At 40.2% G+C, this 24,008-nt stretch overlaps 1 protein-coding gene across 2 annotated transcripts in view; it reads right to left on the bottom strand.

Moving 5' to 3' along the window:
- The window catches only part of PPP4R3B (protein phosphatase 4 regulatory subunit 3B), a 44,158-nt gene extending 22,021 nt beyond the window's left edge, over positions 1–22,137 (bottom strand). For both annotated transcript variants that reach the window (XM_048518240.1, XM_048518249.1), the window contains exons 1-6: positions 21,796–22,137; positions 19,699–19,754; positions 14,957–15,055; positions 12,981–13,604; positions 5,406–5,483; positions 3,742–3,858 (exon numbers count right to left, since the gene is read on the bottom strand). In XM_048518240.1, the coding sequence (XP_048374197.1) occupies positions 3,742–3,858; positions 5,406–5,483; positions 12,981–13,604; positions 14,957–15,055; positions 19,699–19,754; positions 21,796–21,937 (1,116 nt within the window). In that variant the 5' untranslated portion in view covers positions 21,938–22,137. The remainder of the gene's footprint in view (positions 1–3,741; positions 3,859–5,405; positions 5,484–12,980; positions 13,605–14,956; positions 15,056–19,698; positions 19,755–21,795) is intronic.
- Positions 22,138–24,008: the final 1,871 nt, after the last annotated feature.

Here is a 24,008-nt window from a genome sequence, read left to right as displayed (position 1 = left end):
GATCCGGAGAACCAAGAGCAGAACCCAAACAGATAGAATGGAGATGCCTCTTCAACCTTGTCTTTCCTGCTGCAGCCTATTGCAGCCCATATAAAAGCTGCTGTTCCAGACTTCAGAGGACCCTGTGAAAATGCAGTGGGATGTGGCATGGCTGGCTAGGCTGCTGTTGGAGGGGAGAAACAGAAACTCCTCCCCATCAGTATGCTTGGAAATGTTTTAAGTCCACAACAATGAAGGCTAAAATGAAATGTAGACCACAGATTAGGAACGGCAGGTCCAGATTTAAGAGGATGCAAGTAAAGGAAGCTATAAAAGGAAAGATGGCTTCCTTTAAAAGTCTCGCCCAAACATGGTGGACAAGAAAGGATCACAGGCTCTGGTACAAGCTGATGACAAACAAGAAAAATGAGAACAAGGAGCATATTGCTAAAAATATTAAGACAAACAACGAAAATTTCTTCATTTACATCAGAAGCAGGAAGCTGGTCCAGGAAGGTCACAGGGCCCGTGAACAACAGAGGCACGAAAAGACTGCTTAAGGAAGAAAAGGAGATTGCACAGAAGCTAATTTAATGATATAAGCAGCTATTGTTGTGGAAAACATGAGGCCGTTACCTACGTTCAGCTGCTGCTTTTGGGAAAGCTGATGGAAGAACTGAGCCAAGCACAAGTGATGAAAGATCAAGTTGGGTCCAGATGGCACACACCCAGGGATTCTTAAGCAACTCAAATACAGAAAACAATTCCTTTCTCAACAAAAATGGTGCTAAAATTGGACTTTCTTCCAGAGGGTTGTTAGGTAACAAATGCAACACTGGTTTTTAAACAGGGATACAGAAGTGATACACATAGTTATAGAATGATTAACCTAATGTTTGTTCAAGGTAAATTGATGGAAACTGTTATTAAAGACAGAATTATCCTAAACGCTGAGAAACATATTCTGCTGAAGGGAAAGATTTAGAATGGCTTCTGGTGTTTTATTGTAGTTTGGGGTTGGTTTTTTTTAGGGTTAATGAATATATGAACGTGGCTTATTTGAAAAATACCATGTAACTTTTCTTCTAAAAAAAACTTTTGACAGAGTCCTTTTATGAAAGACTCCTGATCAAACTTCAAAGAAATAGAGAGCGAGTCCCCCCGTGGATTAGGAACTAGTTACACAATAGGAAGAGGAGAGGTAGGGTCAATGGACAGCTGTCAAGATGGAAGGAAGCACTGGGGTTCTACACGGAACTGTGCTGTTTAAGTTGTTGACCTGGAACTGGATGTGAGCAGAAAAGTAGCCAAGTTATTCAGAACACTGAAAAGCAAAAGATTGTGAAGACCTCTGTGACAATCCTATTTTTCCTACTGAGAGGACACAGAGCCTCTTCAGATTTTACGGATGTAGGTTTTTGAACTATAAACTGTCCCCTCAGTTACCAGGTGTTCTGTGGTGCACAAGGAGATTGAGATCACCAAGGCTGGATTAATATATAAACAACCAAGAATATTTACTTATTTACCGATTGGCTCTGAAGGAATAAACCATCAGCACAGGTAGACAAAGTAGAAACCTGGCTGAGGCACACAAAATTAAACTGGTTATGACTTCAGAGAGTACTGCAGAGTTTTCTACAGTGCTTTCAGGCACCAACAGACTTCCACTGACTAGCCACCAGGCTGGATCTTCTTTCACACACAGGATTCCACCCACACCAGCCTGCCCTTTCCCCAGAGTCAAATTAAATTGTTCAAGGTCTGCTCATCACCAAACACTCGAGCACTCTGTTCTCTCCCAGGGACAGAGCTAGACCAACCAGGCAGAGCTACCCTTCACTCTGTCTTTTCTTTTTCCTGAGCCAGACCTGAGCTGACCCTGATCTCTCCCTGAAACAGAACTCAACTCTTTCTTTCTCTTGTGTTCCCTCCAACATCTGATCCCTTCTCAAAGGTGACTGGATGCTGCAGCAGCACTCCTATGGGCTCATCTGAGTGGCTGATTTTCCTTTCAGAGGTAGGAAAGTCTCGTGTCCATCGGGAGGCTGTTGAAAAACAAAACACTGCAAAGAGCTCCAAAAGAATCTCTCCAAGATGGGTATGTGAATGACAATGTGACAAATGAAGATCAATGTGAATGCAAGGAGATGCAAACTAGTGTGAGTTTTAAAATTTTAATTATACAATGCTAGGGTTCAAACTGGTGGCCATCACTGACCAGGAAGCTTCTTGGGGTCTTGGTAGTAAGCCCGATGAAAACACTGATTCAGTGGGTTACAGAAGGAAAAAAGGAAAATTCACCTCTGGTTGCTGTATCTCAAAAGGATACTGAAGTGCAGAAAGGGGCAAAAAAATAATCAAGGGGTTGGACTACCCTCCCTACAAGATAAAGGTATAGAGGTTGGTGCTTTCAATTTAGTGAAAAGATAAATAGGTGCAGACTATCAAGTCTACAGAATTATGTATATAGTGGAGAAAGTGGATGGAGAACTTCACCCCCTGCAACTCAATGGCACCCAATGAAGCTGATGGGCAGCTTATTTAGGACAGGTAACAGGAAGTACAACTTTGCTCAAAGAGAACTTAATGGGTGGGATTCACTGCCATGGTATGTGATGATGGTTACTCGCTGTTACTAGCTTTAAGAGGGGCTCAGACAGATTCATGGTTACTCGCTGTTACTAGCTTTAAGAGGGGCTCAGACAGATTCATGGGGGTTAAGACCAATTGATGGCTTTAGATGCAACGACTAAACAGAATCTCCATGTTCACAGGCAGTAATCTTCTGAATACCAGTATTTGGGGGGGGGAACAGCTGGAGAAGGATGCAACTCTATGCCCTGCTTATTGACCTTCTGGTGGCATCTGGCTGGCCACTTTTGATACAGGATATCAGACTAGATGGCCTAGTGGTCAAATTTAATTAGAAAGCTAACTGGAAGCAAACTAGGCAAACCCTGTAGATGACAAATCAAACCGAATAGCTGAAGACTGGACCCTACAAACAGCAGAGACTACTCTTCCTTATTCTCCCTTCTCAGTGCTGTCTTTGCCCCTGTGCTCAGGGGAGTTTGGTCTACAATGCTCTACCAAGCTCGAAACATTTCAGGAGCTCCTGAGCGAAGGTGGGAAAATGTCTGCCAATTTACTGAAGTTTGTGATTCACAGAGGCAAACCCTTTACATTCCTCTCATTTGATGCAGGAGACAGGAAATAATACTTCCTGTTTCCACTGGAAAAAAAAGGATTTCTTTAAACTTCCTACCAGGCCTCTTGCTTCGCATGCCAGGTATGCCTTCGACAATAAGTTTTTGAATCATAATCCAAATAGCTAATGTGCACATCTATGCAGAGTTCCATACCCCAGTTCACCATGGCATCCACATGATACAGTATCAACAGTTTAGCACCAAGTTTTGCCCCTCCGAACCTTACACATAAAAATTGGTTACAATACAGGCAGAGGTTTGCTTTTCATTCTCAGATCATCATACTTCCAGATACATAGCTGTCTAAATAAGCTCAGAAATATGCAGCTATCTAGTAGTGATTTATTTTAAAAGCATCAGAAAATATTGTGAGTGGCAATATTTCCACTTCCAAGTTTGGAAACTCACTGAAGCCAACGTTTTCGATGAACTTCCCCAATTATCAGAGATTTAGAGAAGGTTCTTTAAAGTCCCAAATACCTCATAAAACATTACAACAAAACAAAAAGACTACTGCAATTCCTCAAGTATAGTTTAGGGTATGACTTACCATTACAATTTCAAGAGCAGGAAGAATTCCTAACTTAGCTAAAGTTTTGAAAAAAGTATCTCTGTTCTGAGGTTGCAGTGTCTGAGAAAATGCACAAAATTCCTTGAAAAAATTAACCTGTAAGGTATAAAAAAAACTACAATAAGAACCAGGACACAACTAGTAACATTAATCTCTCTCTCTCTCTCTCTCTCTCTCTCTCTCTCTCTCTCTCTCTCTCTCTCTATCTATATATATATATATTATATATATTATATATATTATATATATATATATATAGATTTACAAAATGCATATCTGGTCTTTCTACCCAACTTGACTCAGAACCAATTTTTCAGGTGACAAAGGAGGTACCACTGAAAAAGGTATCTTCATTTTCTCTTATTTTTTGCCTTCAAGTACCTCTAAATGCAGAGGCAAGATAAGGTTAGGACTAACATGAGGAACTTTTGAAATACTGCATCCTGAACAGTTAACAACATTTATATTCTTAATGTAGCTACTTCCCGTGAAATGTAACAAATATGTTGTAATTTAATTGTTCTAATATTCTGTGATATAAGATTTTGATTGACTAAAAACTACAGAGCTACCTGAGAATAGAAAAAGAAACACTGAAAGATAAGAAAACTTAGGAGAAGTAAAGCCTAATGGATACAAAAACAATGAGAAAATACTTAAGTAGCTGCTAGCCGTCTATTATTTCATTTCACTACAATTTATATCCTGCCCTTCTACCCTCACAAGGGTCACTAAGGAAGCTAAACAATTAAAATATACATAAAGTCATATTGTAATAACAATTAAAACCCAGCCAAAAAGAACACATCATTAAAACAATCAAACAAGAACTAAAATACATACCAAGAAAAAAAAATTTGGGCAGAAGGGAGGGAATGCCATATTTTTTAGAAAGTTTTCACTCACAGAAGACAGCAACGGAAGGGGACAGATGATGTAAATTAGTGCCTGGATTGTGTTTGTTATTCTGCTTCCACAATGCCCTCACACTTCCAGACTTCAGTCTCATGTAAAAAGTAACAACTAAAATCTCTGGCTGTCTAAACATTCCAGGCTCCAAAGCCATGTGGTAGAGCCAATGTACAGATGATGACCATGAGTCATCTCATACATTATGTAGCAGTAAGTCTGAGCTTGTCGTGAAGTGTGTTCAAGAAACTGTAGCAAATATAACATTCTGACCAAGTGCACATGTATCATATGTTCAATTCTAAATATATGACCCATCCTGTACATTGTAAGCATACACCTAAGAAAACTGGATCTAACAGCTCCCCTCCTTAGAATAAAGATTCTTCCACTGCAGAAAGTTTTCTTCCAGTAGAAGCCTCCTCACTTAGTAGGAGGAAGCCAATGGATCCAACTCTTAAAGAACTAAGTATCTTATTTTTATCCTACGCTCTCTTGATGTTCACTAGTTTATCAACTGCTGTACAGGTCAAGCTAATGTTCTATACATATTATGCCAAAGAAAACCATGCTTAAATTTGGGATAGGCTGGTTTAATTGAACTGAAAAATCCAGCCTGCTTCACAGGTAGACCCTTTGAAATTGCTATCCTAGCCTGAATTCGTTAAAAATGTACAAAAACCTGGAGGGACGCAGCACTGATTTCTTGACTGAATCACCCAAACCAGACTTACCAGTTCACGCCTCTTGTCATCGTCAGTAGCATCATCAGTTAGCTGTGCAAAAACTTCAGACAAGAACTTTTCATCTTCCTGCAGGATACAATAATTGTTACAGATTGTGTCATAACTAAGGTACCTATTCTTATAGTACAAAAGCAGGTTTCTCTGGGCTATGTTGTATACTTGGCCCATATTTCCTGTTCTTTCTGAAATGCAATGCCTATGAATGTCTCTTTCTCTGAGAACCAAAAGTCCCACTTTTAGCTCATTCCACTTTCAGGAAACAGGAAGAAAGAAGAACAGAGGAAATTGTTAAAGTTGTCATGTGAAGCCAGAGGGGTCCTCAACTCAGCCCACAAGCAATCACTAGTCAATCTCTGCAGTAGTGCTGATACTCTATGTGTACCAAGATGCCTCTGGTTAGGCATGTTTGCATGGGCAAGTGACATGATCCAAAATTCCAGAAAAGTAGATGTGAAGACACAAGTCATGCTAAACAGCACGCAGAAGAGCTTAACAGTCCCTGGTCCCACTCTATAAGTAGCAATTATCTGATTAATCTTTGGGTAGTCTCTACAAAGACAACAGATACTATGTATACCCTCCCCTTCACACACAACCTTGCAATGAAAAACTAACAGATCAATTTGTATCACTTTGCTTATATCAATTACTTTTCCTGATCTTTCACATACACCCTCAGAAATATCAGAAATTCACATGCCAAAACTCCCATTCTGTTATTCATTTTTGCTGCACATGTACCCTTGCAAATTTTTCTTGCATTTATGTTTTCTTGACAAAATGTTTTAAGAAAACTGGTTATTGCAATTAATATCTTAGACAGACCTCCCCCCCCCCATTAAGAATTACAGCGCTAATGCATACTAAAAATGCGATGGTTCCTTTCAGCCTTATCTCCTCTTTTATAAGCTTGGACCACTGATACATCTGCCCCTTCAGATCAACAGCTGAATAAAATTACAAGTACAGAATAGAAGTAAATAAAAGTGACCCCAAAGCAAAATGCACACAGGGTAGACAGTTCTAGGCAAATGAGCAAGCCAGCACTTCACCAGCACATACAAATACTGTTACATCTGCTCTATCGAGCGTCTTACGGATCCATCTGAAAGAGAGTTAACATGATTTTCAACCTGCACTTTGAACAGCTTTAGCAATGAAATAGAATACTTTTGTCACTTGTGAATGCAGCTGAAAAATCTATACCCCCCTCCCCCGCCAAGGAAATACTTTTTTTGAGGGTAAGGAATTTAATAACTCCATGTTTAAAAAGCAAAACAAACAAACAAACAACTCTTCACTGCAGTAGTGAAAGATGAATTCTCAATGGGCATAATTTGATTTTACAAAATTGCCAAACAATGTAATCTTAAATCTCTTGCCAGCTCTCTGACATCAAATGCCAACCCGGCTAAGAGCCCAACTATGAAGAGATCGTACAAAACAGTCAAGTACTGGGAACAGGAAAAATGTCAGTTCCCTTCCAAGCATGTTTCAGTCACAGCACAAGAAAGCCATATTCTCTCTCTGTCACTCAACGTCTAAGAGTTGTCTGAGAAGACCAGGTTTGCCCCTCTAATTCTTTCAATACCTCATTCCGCCCAATCTGAGGGTTGAACCAACTTTAACCCACCATTTCAGGGAGCGTAGGCTACTGTTTACCAATGTCCAACTAACTGAAAACGCAGAACAGAACAGCTTTGCTAAGCCAACGTGCAGATGAGGAATACTTCAGAGCCAGATGACACATCAATTGGTCATAGATCCATTTCCTGCATCCCATCTTTTTCCCAAAATGGCCCACAATCTCATGCCTGCCTACGCTGACATTTGAGTCTGCATGCTATTTTCAGCATTAGTACAAGGTTCAGAAAAGCATCACTGTGCAAAACTGCCACAACACACACACACCAGTGTCTTCCTCCACTGTATCCTCCACATAATGTCATCCGAGAGTTCCTGACTGTGTCATACTGCCGCCACACTCATGACGCATACTGGGGCATATCCTACAATGAAGTCATCGCATAGCCATATGGCAGCCATTCACTCAGCTCAACAACAGAGTTGTGGCTCTCCCCCACTATTAAATTACACTGATATTTTCAAAGAGGCAATTTTCTTTTCATTTGCTGATGAGTTACAATTACGAATTAGCCACATATAGGAGAGAACATATTGGCTTGAGTGTGAAATGATTTAAAACTGATATGGTTTTTATTCATTTTTCGACTATTGTTAAGGTAAGATAACAAATATATGTTATTTTCCTCACTCCTCCACAGGACCACCCAGTGTGCTGTTTCTATACTCTTTTCAAGATAAAGCTGACAGGAGATGTGTGCGTTAATCCACCCCAACTTTCTGGGTTGCACTGCTCTGTGGGGTCCTAGTGCCTGCCTCTCCCTCCTTTCGATTTTCTGGGAGCATTTTAAAACCTTATTTAAGTGCTGCTTCTGTTGAAAATATTATTATCTGTACCGGGAAACACAGTACTTTGATAAAACAGAATTTACATTGCTCTGGATACCGGTTATCAAGACTTCCCTTTTTGTAAAGTTGTGCCTGCCATTTTCTTTCTCATGTTGGGTGCAACTTTAGCAAGCATCCCAAGCAATATAAATGCTATTTTATCAAATGGCTATGTTTTCCAGAACAGACCATAATAGTTTCAACAGAAGAGGTGCTTCTTATAATGCAGGCTGCTCTGACTTCTGCTGGAGAACATGCAACAGCACTGTCACCTTTAGGCTGAAAAGGGTATACCTTGCTTAAGCAATAACCACTCAAGTCTCAAATTAATACTTCCCCTTTTAATGAAAAAGAGTGTTCATCTTTACACGATGCTTAATTTTAAAGTAAAAAAAAATTAGGAAAAGGTGAAGTAAAAATTTATTAGGACTCCCTCCCTCCCTCGGGCATATAGATCCCCAAGAGTCCCTGAGCCAAGCCAATGAAGATCTGAACAATACACTGCCACAATTTAAGGAGGTCAAAAGTATAATAAAATGATCAAAAGGAATATAGTTAATTTGTATCTTACATTTCAGCAGTTCGTGAGCAATGAAGATTTACCTATTATGGAAGAAAAGGCAATAGCACTAGTCCCAGTCAAATGCTGACCTGTGATTTCTCACTGGGTTGTAATTGTTTCTACATATAATTTCTGTAGAACATTTTTGTAAAAACCTTGAAAAAAATCATTATTCACATTGCAAAAAAGGTTATTTTTGCAAGATTGATTACAACAAGCATGGAATATGATTGCAAGATATATTTACGACAACAGCTCTAGAGCTCTGCATTTTCTTCCAGAATGAGAGTGTGAACCTTCCAAAGCAGCGAGGATACCCTCTAAATTGACAAGCCAGTAAAGGCCAAGATCTAAAGTACCCAGAACAAGTTCCACGTGCAAAAATAGCCTTGCAACAGCTTTGTCTCACACAACAGTGCCGCCTGAAACCAAAATGAATCTCAAAGTTCTTGAAATATGGAATTTTGAAAGGGAAAAAGATTTGCTATCCAAAGAAAGTAAAAAAAAAATCCAGTAGCATAAACGAGACTTCAGGCTTACTTCTAAAGCAGATCTCTGGAGCAAGATCTTACTCCTATGTATGCTGCTCCTTTTTACTTACAACTACTCAACTGCCAGCTGAGGAACAGACATTTGCTCAATACTGATTCATCTGAACTTTTTCTATTTAGATCCCTGCAGGCAACAAGAAACCTCAAAAATGTACCCATTTCATGTTGTCCCAGAAGCAGCCACAAAAATCAAAATAAAAATGGAAACAGTTTCCAAAACACTTGTATTGGCAACTGGTGTTTTAAACATATCTTCTCCATGTGTTTTGCTCCCGGAAGACATTGGAGTTGGGGGAGAAGAATAGTGAAGGCTTTAAAGGCCTAACTCTGACTTTCTAAGGTTCATTAATTATGTTCCAATTGTTTAGTTCACTTAATTTTAAAGAACCAGGCTGAGATGTCATACAATACTGCACTTTAAATATTACACTTTAAAATGCCAGCAAGACTACTGTCTGCTAAAAATTCTACCCAATACCATTTTAACCCTTACTATTAAAATGTTAGCCCATATATAGGAGCATTGCAGGGCATTCCTAAGAACACTTTCCTGGGAGTAAGCTCCACTGAGTAGATGTGCTTAGGAGGGCCCTATTTCTGTGCTTCCAGGAGGTGCCTGAGCAGGGGAAAGAGTTCTATAATTAAAGGAAAGCCATCAGAGGAATATGTATTCTTATGCTTACAGGACTAAGTTTAGAATATTTTAGAAATTTAATAAAGCATATTTAACATATCTAGTAAGCAACCATGAAGCACTGCAGGTTATACTTTGATAACCTTTTTTGTGAGATGATAAACCAACACATTCTGAATTACCTGTACCTTAACAGACAAAACCTGAGAAATTCCATTCAGTTGTGACTTCACTTTAATGGACAAAGTAAGGTTTGAATGGTCTAAATGGAAAGATATTTTAGCAGCCGTTTCACCAGTGCAGCGGACTTGGAGGCACAGTTGGCCTTTGCTACCACCCAAGGATACAGCAGCAACATCCAGGAGACAAAGAGAAGTTTAGCTTTATCAGTGATGGGTGTTCCAATCCCCACAAGTCACAATGGTTGACAATGGTTACTACTTCAATATTTGTTTTCAATCAATTTGCTCCCATAATAGCAAGACACAGGAAAGGCATAACAGAAGAACCTGAGAAGCAAGAAGAGGCAAAATGGAATGATATAATTGGGGGGTCATCAGCAGACTGATGATACTCTACTTCAAGTCTTATACAACTGGATGCCAAAGAGGAGAACAATGACAAGCAATCATCCACCGCTGCCAGAAGGAACCTTCTTGCCAAGCATGAACTTAAAATACTCCAGGAAAGTGTAGCACAAATTAAGGATCTGCTAGGTCAAAGAGTCACTTCATCAGTGGTGTCAAAACAGCAGAGCTCAAAGGAGCCAACAGAGCATAAGATCTTCTGTGGCTCTCAAGGCTTTGGTTGCTGACAACTTATCCTGGCTAGGTTCCTCCAGTCAGGATAGGAATGGGTCCAGCTGACAACTTGTCATTTGCAACTCCTTGTTCCATGAAGCTGAATCAGACCAGGAATATCTCCAGGTCAGTACTGTCTACATATCCAAGGTCTCAGGCAGAGGTCTTTCATATCAAATCTCTTTAAGCAGAGGTGCCAAAGACTGGATGCCGGATCCTTCCACATGCAAAGCAGATGCTCAAAGAACTAGGGGATATCTGCACTCCACTGTTTGAAGTTGGGGGTCAATACTGATCCAAGCAATCACTACTAAGATGGAGTCAACTAGAATTGAGTTTATCAACAAACAACTTTATCTGGAAGAGTGTTTCTACTTCAGAGGTCTTTTCTGACCAAGCATAAGTAAAAAATAATGACTAGAAAATTCACCCCCATTACCTGAGGACCACAAGCTGCAATTTATCAGGCTCTTCATTCTGCAGGGCAACTTCACTGGACAAAACACTGCTTGTTGCTGCCACAGCCATAAGCTTCGAAAGCTACATCACAGTAACTTGCCTTCAGAACAACTGAAATACCAAATCTGCTCTAGCAGCTTTAGCCACCTTGGCCTATGCATTACTAAAGCTGTACTGCCACATAGTGGTTAGAGAGCTGCCATAAAAAGTGACAAGGTTTAGAGCTCAAAGATTCTGGAGCCCACTCAAATCCAGACTCCTACAGCCAGACTATATACTCTTCAAGCCAAGAATAGAGTCAGCATGGTGTAGTGGTTACTGTCAGACTAGTATCTGGAGATTCAGGTTCAAGGCCCCACTGCCCTGGCAGCTCACTGTCTGACCTTGAACCAGTTGCACTCTCACAGCCTAACATACTTTAACGGTTGATAAATGAGAATAAATGAGGGGACCAACAAGGAAAGCTTCTGTGGGTCCCCAATGGGAGAAGGCTGGGGTGAAAAAGAATTAAGAATATAAGAGCAAGCCTGCTGGACCAGACCACAGTCCATCTAGTCCAGCACTCTGCTACTTGCAGATCCCAAAGGCCCAACAGGTGCCTTTGGGATCTCACATGCAGGATGTGAAAGCAATGGCCTTCTGCTGCTGCTGCTCCTGAGCACCTGGTCTGCTAAGGCATTTGCAACCTCAGATCAAGAAGGATCAAGATTGGTAGCCATAGATTGACTTCTCCTCCATAAATGTCCAAGCCCCTTTTAAAGCTATCCGGGTTAGTGGCCATCACCACCTCCTGTGGCAGCATATTCCAAATACCAATCACGCGTTACGCAAATAAATGTTTCCTTTTATTAGTCCTAATTCTTCCCCCCAGCATTTTCAATGTTTGCCCCTGGTTTTAGTATTGAAATTTCTCTCTGTCAACATTTTCTACCCCATGCATAATTTTATAGATTTCAATCATATATTGATTGAATTGAAGCATTTCTCCACACACTGCCATTTAGTACAATTGTCTCAGAAGCTGACACAGCAGAAACCAAGATCAAACTTCCTTACTGGTTCCCCCAGCCTTTGCCCAAGCAGGTGGCAGATATATAGAAATGCTCTGCCTGCCCATCCCCCATCCACACACACAGAATCCTCTTTCTGGCTCCACGTTCTAGACTGCACACACAGAATTTCCCTACACATGAGAGTTTAGGGATTACATATTTGGAGTGAATTTGTATTAAGTAATAAGTTTACCTGAAAGGGGATAGGATTATTATATTTACCCACTTTGCATGAGTTCAAGAATCATTTCAATACAACATAAAATGCTATTGTTGAAAGCTTTCACAGCCGGATTAAACTGGTTCTGCTGGGTTTTCCGGGCTGTGTGGCCGTGGTCTGGGAAAACCTACCAGAATCAATAAAATGTTATGTTTAAAGACGCTTCTAATAATGAAAAAAACTATTCTACTCGGGAATTTTTTTAGTTTTTACTCTGTACTTTTTAAGCTTTTGTATTTGTATTGACTGCAACAAATTTTTTTTTAAATCTTCAATAGACATTATAGCATATATCAGAAGTGATTTAGCTATAAGATCACTGCATTATTCTACAGAGAATTTTAAATGTTACAAAAGACGGAAACTGAACAGTCATGCACATCTCATACAGTCTTATATAAAATATCCAAACACATTCACAGATTGCTGTTTCTACGTACAAGAAAACTGACATTTGTCACCATTTCTACCACCTTTTGCTTTCTTCAGGGCACACAACACAGCTGCTTGTGAACAGATAAAACTGGCAACCATCTGCCATGAGTAAGGCTGCTGCTGAACGCCACCCACTTCTAAGTCACATGAAGAGAGAAAGGGAAGGATGCAACATGTCTAGTTCAAGAGGTATGCACTATCCAAAATAGTACAACAAAGAATAAAACTAGCCAACATTGAGCATAAGGAAGAAGCATCAAAATGAAAAGGGTTAGTACCGAATTCAAGTAAACAACATGGGGGAAAACGCATACAATGGTTAACCTCTCAATCATTCATGGAAGCCTCAAGGTGTAAATCCTCCCAATTTTCACTTACCTGCAGCATACTGACAATCTCAACTTTATTAAAGAAAATGAAAGAAGTGAGAGTAGAAAGAAAATTCTCTTCAAACACAGATGGCGTTGGCAAGATTATGTCCTGAATGTATTGTACCCTGTAAGTCTGATGAATCTTTTGCCTTAGCTCAGAGTCTGTGATAGGTATGACCTCTTTAAACTTTGCTGTTTTGGTCAAGAATTCCCTGTGCCTTTTTGGCTGAGCTAACGCAGGGTCATATTCAAGGCATCCCACAACATCCATAATGCACTCATCTGAAAACATCACCTCAAAAAGAGTTGCTTTATTGAGGAACAAAATTCCTCGAATAATTTCGTACAAATGATGTAAGCCTTCAGTGTTTTCTAGGTTCTCGCAAAGCTGGAAAAGCTGCAGTAATTTTTTAATGTAGCCTTCATTTTCCAAAGCCAAGGCTAATTTTTCTCTACGGATGGGTGATGAGAGAACTGAGGTAACTAGATCAGCGATCTCTTCAAGTTTGTTGAGCTCACAAGTAGGCAGATCAATCAGATGACTAGTTTCAGGCATTTCCTCAAAGCGTTCTTCTTCAGATTCATCAATGAGGTCCTGTGTGACTTCCACCGAAGGATCTTTACCTTGAACCTAAAAATGGAAAGATGAACAATTGCTGACTCATTCTGAAATGTATACTGGTGATTGAGGCCGGTATATATAAAGGAGAACTATAAAACCAATGGTCTGAGCAGCATGCATACACATACATTTTGATCATGTGAATAGGCTTCTGGCATTCTGCAACCTGACATGAATCAAAATTCAGGTGCTTTAAGATCAAATTCTACTTTCACAGCAAATATGGTTACTGAGAAAAAAAGCAGAGGAACTTCCCCATTGTTCATCAGAGCTGAGGACAGCAGTGGCATAGTGGTTAAGAGCAGGTGTACTCTAATCTGGAGGAACCGGATTTGATTCCCTGCTCTGCCGCTTGAGCTGTGGAGGTTTATCTGGGGAATTCAGATTAGCCTGTGCATTCCAACACCAGCTGGGTGACCTTGAGCTAAGTCACAGTTCTTCTGAGCTCTCTCAGCCCCACCTACCTCACAGGGTGTTTGTTGTGAGGGGGGAAGGGAAAGGAGATTGTAAGCCCCTTTGAGTCTACTACAGGAGAGAAAGGGGGGATATAAATCCAACTCTTCTTTTTCTTCTTCTTCAACATGAAACAACCTCCCTGAACATGTCTCACTGGCCCTTGGGGACAACAGTCCTATCCAAATGCCAACCAATGAATTATCTATATCACAAGACAGCCATGTATAGACTGGGCACATCTCCTTCCAGACCCAAAAGTGCTCTGCTGGACTGCAAAACAATATAAATATTGGTTTATTGGGACTACAGGAAACTGAAGCCACATTACAAATATGTTGATATAGGTGTATACAAAACATTTTTGTGTACGTATAGAACTGTACTTTAAGTTTGTGTTAATTGAATATCACATATATGAGACCCGGGACCTCTCACAGTTCCACAGAGCCTGCAAGACGGAGCTGTTTCACCAGGCCTATGGTTGAGGGCAGCAATAACACCCATCATAGCTGGCTTCCTTTTCCCCTCCTCCTTTTCTCTTTTAGTTCATACCCCTTACTCAAACTGATATTAAGGTTGCCTTGGTATGATATACTGTGATTCTATCTATAATTTTATTGTTATAAGCTGCCCTGAGCCTGTATGGGGAAGAGCAGTCTAAAAATCAAATTATAAATATATTAAATATAGATATATGCCAGGTAATATACATGCAATAGTTGCAATGTACATCAAGACCACAAAGAAACAGCAAATTACTCACTGAACAAGTCATGAAACGGAAGAATAACTCAGTGCTACAAAGTCCAGAAATTATGCACATTGTGCTGCTTATAAGCTGCTAAAAATAAATGAACCAGCAAAGTCTCAATCAAATTGACATAGCATAAAAATTTAAACCATACCTGACAAATTTTCTCCCAGATCTCATCACAGCCAGCTTTTTCTTGAAAACTTAGGGCAAGGTCATAATTCTCTGCTTCGGACCAAACAATCAATGTGTCCTATTTCAAAACAAAAGATTTTACTCATTATTTGATTTAAAGCACACCACAGCAGCAACCAATTAGGGTTGTGTCCAACAAAGGAGTTTCTATTGTAATTTGTATGATTTCAACATGACCAAAGAAGGTGCGTCTACAAAGCTGTCAGCTGCCAAGGAATAGTTCTCAACATGCCCTTTCATTCATGATTATCCATATAAACTATTAATTAGCAACATTAATTCTCAAGTGTTGGAGAATTCGCTAATGTCTTTTCACGGGAACACTAAATGAACAATTCAGTCTTGAAAGCATATTTTATACCTTTTCCACACCTTTTACATTCATAATATACAATGTTAAAATGCAATATGAGCTTTTAAGATTAAGAGATCCAATTGAACGCTGTTAATTACCATATATACTCGCATATAAGTCAAATTTTTCAGCACATTTTTTGTGCTGAAAAAGCCCCCCTCGACTTATACGCGAGGGAGGTATATTTTAAAAAATATTTTAGGGTTTTTATTTTGTCGGCCGCTAGGGGGTGCAGTTTTTAGGATAGCTGCACCAAAATTTCATGGATTTTTCAAGAGACTCTCCTGATGATACCACCCAGGTTTGGTAAAGTTTGGTTCAGGGAGTCCAAAGTTATGGACCCCCAAAGGGGGTGCCCCCATCCCCCAATGTTTCCAATGGAAGCTATTAGTAGATGGGGCTACATTTTGAGGGTCCATAACTTTGGACCCCTTGAACCAAACTTCACCAAACCTGGGTGATATCAGCAGGATAATCTCTTGCTGATACCAGCCAGGTTTGGTGGTTTGGTTTAGGGGGTCCAAAGTTATGGATCCCCAAAGTGGGTGCTCCCATTCCCCATTGTTTCCAATGAAGCTAATAGTAGTTGGAGCTACCCTTTTGAGGGTCCATAACTTTGGACCTCCTGAACCAAACTTCACCAAACCTGGCTGGTATCATCAGGAGGGTCTCTTAAAGACACTCTGAAATGTTGGTACTGCTAACATAAACATTCCTCCCTTGACCAAAAATCCAGTTTTGAAGGATTTTAACTCTTGTGTTTTAGCTTGGTTGCTGATTGAGCTAAGGCTTTTGTACTTTTAGAGTTATTGTTGAGACCACATTGTTTCTGTTGACCCTCTTTTCAACTTGCAGAGCTAGTTTACTGTTTTTCTTTGAAATAAATATTCAAAAACATTTAACCCACTGATGCCTCAATTAATGTAATTTTAATGGTATCTATTTTTATTTTTGAAATTTACCAGTAGCTGCTGATTTTCCCGCCCTCGACTTATACGCGTGTCAATAAGTTTTCCCAGTTTTTTGTGGCAAAATTAGGTGCCTCGACTTATATGTGGGTCGACTTATACACGAGTATATATGGTAAAACATCTTCAGAATCAGTCAATGAGAAGATCAGAAATGACTTTATTTTTAAGGGGTTTTTTTGCAAAACTTTCATTATATTCTTATTTTGTCCTTTCTCCAAAAAGCTCATAGGAGTTCACTTGGCCTTCCATACTTCCATTTTATCCTTACAGTGATCCTTTTTGATAGGAACTCACATTGCCACCTATCTGGAGAAAAAAAAAAGTCCAGTCCCTTTAATAGGAACATAATGGGATGTCACCTACTAAGTGATATTTTTTTACATCCATGTCATGAAAGGCTTTGAGCTGCCCATTTCTATACACTAAACCTGTACTAAAGGGATTGGACATTTTTCACCAAGACTTCTGGCAACCTTAACAGGAACTTGCCCAAGGTCATCCAGTGAGTTTGTGGCTAAGTAGCAATTTGAACTCAAGTCTCTACAACAACTGAACAAGTAGCAGAAGAGGCGTTTGGATTAATACCCCCCTCTCCTGTATTTCCTGCAAGGAGACTCAAAGGGTCCTAAAACTCATTTCCCCTCCTCACTCCACAACAGACAACTTGTGAGGTAAGTGGGGTTGAGAGAGTTCTGAAGAACTGTGACTAGTCCAAGGTCACCCAGCAGGAATGTAGGAGTGAGGAAACAAGTCTGATTCACCAGATAAGAGTCTGCCACTCGTGTGGAGGAGTGGGGAATTACTACAAAATCCTCTTCGATTGTGTTTATACATAAAAGATTACAAGCAAGGACGTTTAATTCCAGCAAAAGCATGTGCAAGAGCAAAATGCTTGCCCATCCAATTATTCTTCCAGCTTCACAGAGGAGGTCATCAATGTACCCACTTTACATAAACACAATTGGAATCAGCAATTCCCTAACCCAGAGGCAGTTACTTGCCATGTTTGTTAGCACCAAAAGGTACCTGAGAGCCCTACATAAGCTGTTTTACACTGTAATCCTAAGCACAGTTACACCCTTCTAAGGCAACTGACTTCAATGAATCCAAAAAAGGCAGAATTCTGCTTAGGATTGCACTATTAGGCTTGTTGGAGGAAACAGGGAATATAAATTTAATAAAGAAGTACAGCCATCAAAAACCAAGGTCTTGCCTCGACTTCCTTAGATTAATGCCTGGTCACACTAAAGTGTGATGGAGGGCTGGGAATGCATCAGCTGAGATTGGTAGGTAGTTAACTCAGAATAGTACTGCTTTTTCTTTCATCTTCAGGAATGCTTCTACTTATTCAAAGGTAAAGAGCAAACACTGTGATATGTAGTTCTAATTGCATCGTGTAAAATGGTATCTAATAGGCAGTTGTCTGAATTCTAATGACAAAATTAGACACAGTGAAAAAGGGGAGCATCAGCTCTTACTACAGTAAAAATAACCTGAAAGTTTATTACACAGAACTAATTATTCTTGTACACAGTCCCAAGATGTCCAAGTTGAAATAGATAAGCTAATACCAAAACAGGTAACAAGTGAATTAAAGCTAAGTAATTTGGGTTCATTTTCAAACAGTGCTACATTTTACTTTAGATTTTGTTTTGTCAGCCCCGCTCCAGTAATCAGTTCCTTACAAGACAGATTCCACAGTAAGTAAGGGTGCTAATGAAATCAACTGAATTTCCCAAAAGCATAAAAAACATGTTCACCTCCTATGGCTCCAGCCGCAAAACTGAAGCTCACGGCCGTTCTTAAATTATTGTCTGAAGAAAATGCCTTGAATAATAAACTCAAACAAATATGGCTTACAAATAATTTTCCGCTACACGTTTCCCCCCCCCGATTTTCCAGTATGTCACATTCTAACACATATTACCAAACTTCTACCATCTTCCTGATTATAAGAACAGCCCTTAATTTCCAGAGACATGAATGGTGATCAGCTTGTGGAAGGACTGTCCAATCAGTCCTTCAGCAAGTTAGGCCATATACCCATAAATGCTTAGTATTATTTGTTTCATTTTAAGCAGAACTTTCTGAGATCACTGACTAATAGGCTTAGAGAGACCAAAGTGAAAACATTATTTGGCACCTTAATTAAAAAACATCACATAAGTTTATCCCTGAACTCTCCATTCTTAAGAATGTTGTTAGAGTAAAGCCATTGTTATGGTGCCTCTTCCCATTAGAAAGTGGACTACTATACTTATTCTAAGAATCCACTCTATCACAGTAGCTTCCACCAAGAGACAGAGCAAGAAATTATACAAACAGAAAGATCTCTGAGATAACCTCTATACTTTACTCAACTTAACTCTCCATAAAAGGGGAAAGTATTCATGGCAGACAAACATCAAGTACAACACAGCACTGTAAAGTTCATTAATAAATCCACAACCCTTAGATCTTTCCATAGTCTCCTCTTCCTACCATGATTGTTTCTGAAGACTACATTTCAGTTTGCATAGTAGCTGTTTATGCAAATGTGACCATAAATCTGCCTTTGCAAATAACTTTGATGCAATATCATCACAAGTATAACATTTATCCTGTTCAAACATCCAGGTAAGATGCTATAGAAACAAATACATATAAATTACCGCAGTGAAAAAGCAACTGTGTACTAGATACAGATATTCAGATCTGCACAACTTCTAATACACCATGGAAGTCAAATATTATGGCCTACAAGAGGCGTAGCCTCCTGCTCCCCTCCCTGCTAATTCTGCAATCCCAGGTAGACAGAACAACAGGAGGAGTATTCAGTTGAAGGAACTTAAGTGGCAGAGTCCTGCATTAAGTAAGAACCCAGAAACATTGCAATTTACAAGACAGAACAGCAGCGTTAAATTGCCAGTAAAAAGCAGAATGTATACAAATACTTTTGAAATTAGAAAAAGGTGGTACATATCTATGAATGAATGTACGTCAGAGTATCAACTCTTGAAAAGTACAAGCATATGAAACCTGTTACTCATACTAATTTCTTAGCTTAGTGGTATGCAAAATGTGGATCTCAGCCCAATTAAATCCACTATGATGAAGAACTCCATATCAGATCCAGAGTTTCAGATGCCAGTATATTAACAGCAAAAATAAAATAAATACGTTTTTTCTAAACCACACACCTATACCCCTCCTTTATATCACAATCAAATGGATTAATAAGAACTTTAAAAGGGGTCACTCACTACATGAAAAATCTTTAGAGGCTTAAAAATACAACATGACTACTTAATTTACTCTATCACTGTAGAAAATATCAAGTTTCTGATTATTTGTTCAACACTAACAAAACAGAAACATATCAAAATTAGTACATGCCTGCTGCTTTTGGTACGCAGTGTTCGGATTTATCTTTGATTCCAACAGAAGTGAACCTGAAAAATTAACAAGAAATTCAGATTAGGAACCTCTGGGAGGCTGAAATATTTCAATTACCTTTAGATCGCATCCAAAGTAATACCTGTTTTTGACAACCCCATTAAGTTATAAAAGAAGTTGCACAAACAATCAATGATTAAAGTGAGAGACATATCAAAACAAAATGTAAAAGTATCCCCACTTTTTCTGAAACCCTATTCTAAAACATTACATTTGGGAGATTCCAAAAGTACCAGATTACAATCTCTGGTAAATAGTCACATAAATTAATTAGCCATCCAAGAGCTTTATATTTTTATCTTCTTGTAGAAGCTAACAAACCCTTGGGCTACAGTACTTTCAGAACACTGAACTCTGAAAACCTAAACTCTGTATTATGTGTGTGTCTAAGCAACCAATGTAATGAGGCAACAGTTCTCCAGTAATCTTTCCAGCCCTGACAAGGTTTATTTAGCACATTAACACCTGTTCGTCAGCAGTGTTGCCAACACATTTTCTTCTAAAAACAGCTTTCCTGATTTGTAGAAGTAATGACATGAGACAGTAAGATTTAAACCCCTGCTACAAAAATACTGCAACAAAAAACCTTTTCAATTAATTCTCCACTCAAGAGAGAATAGCCCTTCTCACCAATAAAAGTATTTTCCTATTTTCTTTCAGCATCAAGAGAGAGCAAGTATTCAAAACCTGAGGAAAATTTTAAAAGTGTTTCATATACTACACAAAACAGTGAGATTTTCTTACTCCTATATCACCCAGCACAAGAGAGTAATCTGGGGAAAAAAGAGACATGGAGAGGTTTCATTGCTCACTGTAGGCAATAATTTCTCAAATGAAAAATGTACAGTGAAATCCTAAATAAAGTTACATGCTTGTAAATCTGTTAAAGTCTGTGTACTTAGAAGACTGAAACTTTGTTTAGGACTGCACTGCTAATTTAATCTAGTGCCTCATGACTCTCTTACAGATGGAGCGCAAAGACATGAGAGACTAGGGCAGATTGTGAAGGATGACTTCAGGAGACTCCATAGCAAATTTCGGTTTGGAAAATGACCATGAATTACAACCTGGTGCTCAATAAATCTATAGATTTATAAATACCAAAACCCAAAATATAACCTTGCTCAATGTTAACTGATGTGAGATTCCTGCGTGTATAATGCAGGGGAGAGGAAAAGCGGCATGAAATTACTTTGTAAGTGGGTGCTGAAAAGTATACTAAGTGGAAGTGGGTCTCACATCAAAAATAATTGGTTTATCCAAGGAAGCAACAAGTTCCTTTAGAGATCTGTTCCTTTAGAGAGATGAACTGACAGAGTAATATATAAAATACGGGTTGTGTTTGCATTGTTTGTCTCCTTTGCACAAACTTAAAAAAAACTTTCTAGAAGTGGAGGAATCAGCAGGGAAATTCTCAAGCTGCATTCATGTCTGGACAGGGTACAATTGGAAATGCTGGAAGAAAACTTCCTGAGGAAGAGAAAAGCACAGCATTACAGTGTTATAACAGGCTTCTAAACAGCTACTCCTGGATCACTTTGGGTAAGTAAATAACATTTTCAGGTGACTAGATCAGGAAGCTGTTTGAAATTTGGTTCTTCCACCAACTAATACAAATACTACGTGCGGTCAGGTGGGCTAGTAACTTTTACAAATACATTTGCAAGGAGAAAAGTCATCGGCATATCTCACAAAGCCATTTCAGCTGGGTATCAAAGAAACATGCAGCGTATGGGGCTTCCTTGGAGAAGCTGTCTGTGAACTTCGGGGGGGAAAGGGGACCACCAATAACTGGGGATCCACACCTTTTCTTAGGGTGGGAAGAAGGCACAGCCATGAAAGAGGTCATAAACGCATCCTTACACCGCCTGTCTCCTGACCCAAAAGTTCACAAGAGAGACTGAGAGTGGGGGCCCGATTTCACCGAGGAAGCCCCCTGGCTCGTAGACCATATTCCCCCTCCCTTGCCGGTCCCTATTGTCCCAGCCAGCCAGCCAACAGCTGCTAGGCCTGCTTAGCCCCATTTCCCCTCCTCACCATCCGACTCGGCCCGGACGAGCAACGACATCCCCTTGAGCCGCTCCACGTAAGTGGAGGAGACGTGACCGGTGCCCCTGTCGTCCCATTGCCGCTCTTCGTTGAGCGTGTAGACCTTCACCCGCCGCCGGGTGTCCGACATGGTGGGGGCCCGGCCGGGGGGAAAGGGCACGGGGAGTGTCTCAGGAGGCCTTCAACACGCCGCTTCTTTTCATGGCGCCCAGGCCCGCCGCCGCCTTCTTGCCTCTTCGACTGTACCAGCAGCGACAGCGACTACCACCGCGGCGCGTCCGCCATCTTGTAATCCGACTCCTGCCTTTCTCTTCCTCTCGGAGTAGGGGAGGGAGGAGGCAGAAGGCCTGCACGGGCTCCACCAGCAGGGGCTACGGTGGCCGAGACGGAGAACAACGAGCCAGCGAGAACGCGAAGCTGCTACGAAGGGCGGAGAAGAGCTTGCGCAGGCGTCCTGTATCCCTTCGCATCCGAGGGCGGGAGGAAAGGGTTGCTTGTCTCTCTTGTATTATATGCATATATAAATAGCTATTTTAGTAGTGCTTCTGCTTAGGTGCGGCCAGTATTTTCAGGGAGCACTTTAGAAACTGGTTTATGGCATTAAAACTTGTGAGGTTTACAATCCATTCGTTGAACGAAGTGTGTTCTGTATTGTTCCTTTTTCTCTCGTATACGCAGAAATAGGTTGGGAGGGAAATGCTATTGCAGAATGAGGCGAGAAGGCTCAACAATGTAACTGTTAGGTGTGTCGTATTACCGTGCAGAGGTCAAAGGAAAACAAGAGCGTCAGAAACAGTTTAAATGGGCGTGATTCACCTCCAGCTGGGAAGGAATTGACAGCAGAGTACTGGATGCAAGCAGCTAAAGGAGAACTATTTCTGTAATGAGCTACCCATTTCCAGTTACCAGTAAACCCAAGGTTTAGCAATACCTCTTACTACGTTGGAGTTCCCAGTTCGGTTGGAAATACCTTGAGATGAGTATGAGTAGGGTAAGGTTTGGAGAGGGGACAAATCATAGCAACAATGGAACTGGGAACTGACTGATTTTGTCTACTTTAGAGCACTTCTCATCACAATTATCAGTGCTCCTGAGCAGCAGTCCAACAAAAAACGATAACTTGCTTAAACAACTCCAACTGTCTGTGTTGACTGAACCCTGCAGTGTCAGCCAATCAGCTACAGGTATTCCTTCGCACAATGGGTGCTTTCTCCATAAGTACATGTTGCTGCTCTTTACCAAACACTTCTGGTGGCATCTGCCTTAACTGTTATTTTGGAATTCCAGGCACTGGCCTAGGTTGTCTCTATGGCTGGGCAGACCCTGACTACAAAACACAACATACCTTAAAAACAACATCCTATAAATTGCTATTACAAAGGTCACTAGGTCAACAGTCTCCATAGCACCTTGAAGATCAACAAATTTATTACACCACAAGCTTTTGTGAACCAGAGCCCATTTTCTTACACATTCTCAACTGCCTGAAGTGTTGGCAGAGAGATTTATAATACAGGTGAAAGGGGGGAGTTATTTCAAGATCAGAAGGCTCAGTTTCTCAGGATAGATTTGTTATGGAGGGAAGGCAGTGTTAGAACAGCTCAATCTTGTCAGATCTTGAAAGCTAAGCAGGGTCAGTACTTGAATGGGAGGCCTCCATGGAAGGCTGCAGAGAAAGGTGCTGTCAAACCACCTCTGCTTTTCATTTGCCTTGAAGATCTCTTGCTGGGGTTGCCATAAGTCAGCTTTGACTTTGGTGGCACTTTACACACACAAGGTTTGTTAATATTGTATTGCAAGACACAAGATCTAGTAATGTACAAAAAAGTGAGCAATCCTAACAGAGTGTGGATCACTCCCAACTGCTGATGAATTATTAAAATAGAATGAGTTGGTAAGGAGGGACAGTTTACTTTCTGTAATAGGAAGGGTTGACAACAGGTCTGGAGAAACAGAGCCAGCATGGTATAGTGGTTAAGAGCAGGTGGATTCTAATCTGGAGAACCCTAATGGATTCCAGATGGATTCCAACTGAACAACTTTTACCTGGTGTTTCCCACTGAAACTCTTTATGTGAAAGAAACCTAGGACCCTGGAGAGTTGCTGCCAGTCTGAATAGGCATTATTGAGGGAGAGTGACCAACAGTCTGATTCAGCATAAGGCAGTTTTGTGTGTCACATACTCTATTCAGACTCACTCC

The sequence above is a fragment of the Sphaerodactylus townsendi genome, linkage group LG01, assembly GCF_021028975.2.
Source record: "Sphaerodactylus townsendi isolate TG3544 linkage group LG01, MPM_Stown_v2.3, whole genome shotgun sequence".
NCBI classification, from domain to species: domain Eukaryota; kingdom Metazoa; phylum Chordata; class Lepidosauria; order Squamata; family Sphaerodactylidae; genus Sphaerodactylus; species Sphaerodactylus townsendi.
The sequence above is the reverse complement of the archived record's forward strand: the minus strand, read 5'-3'. Positions and strand labels throughout refer to the sequence as shown.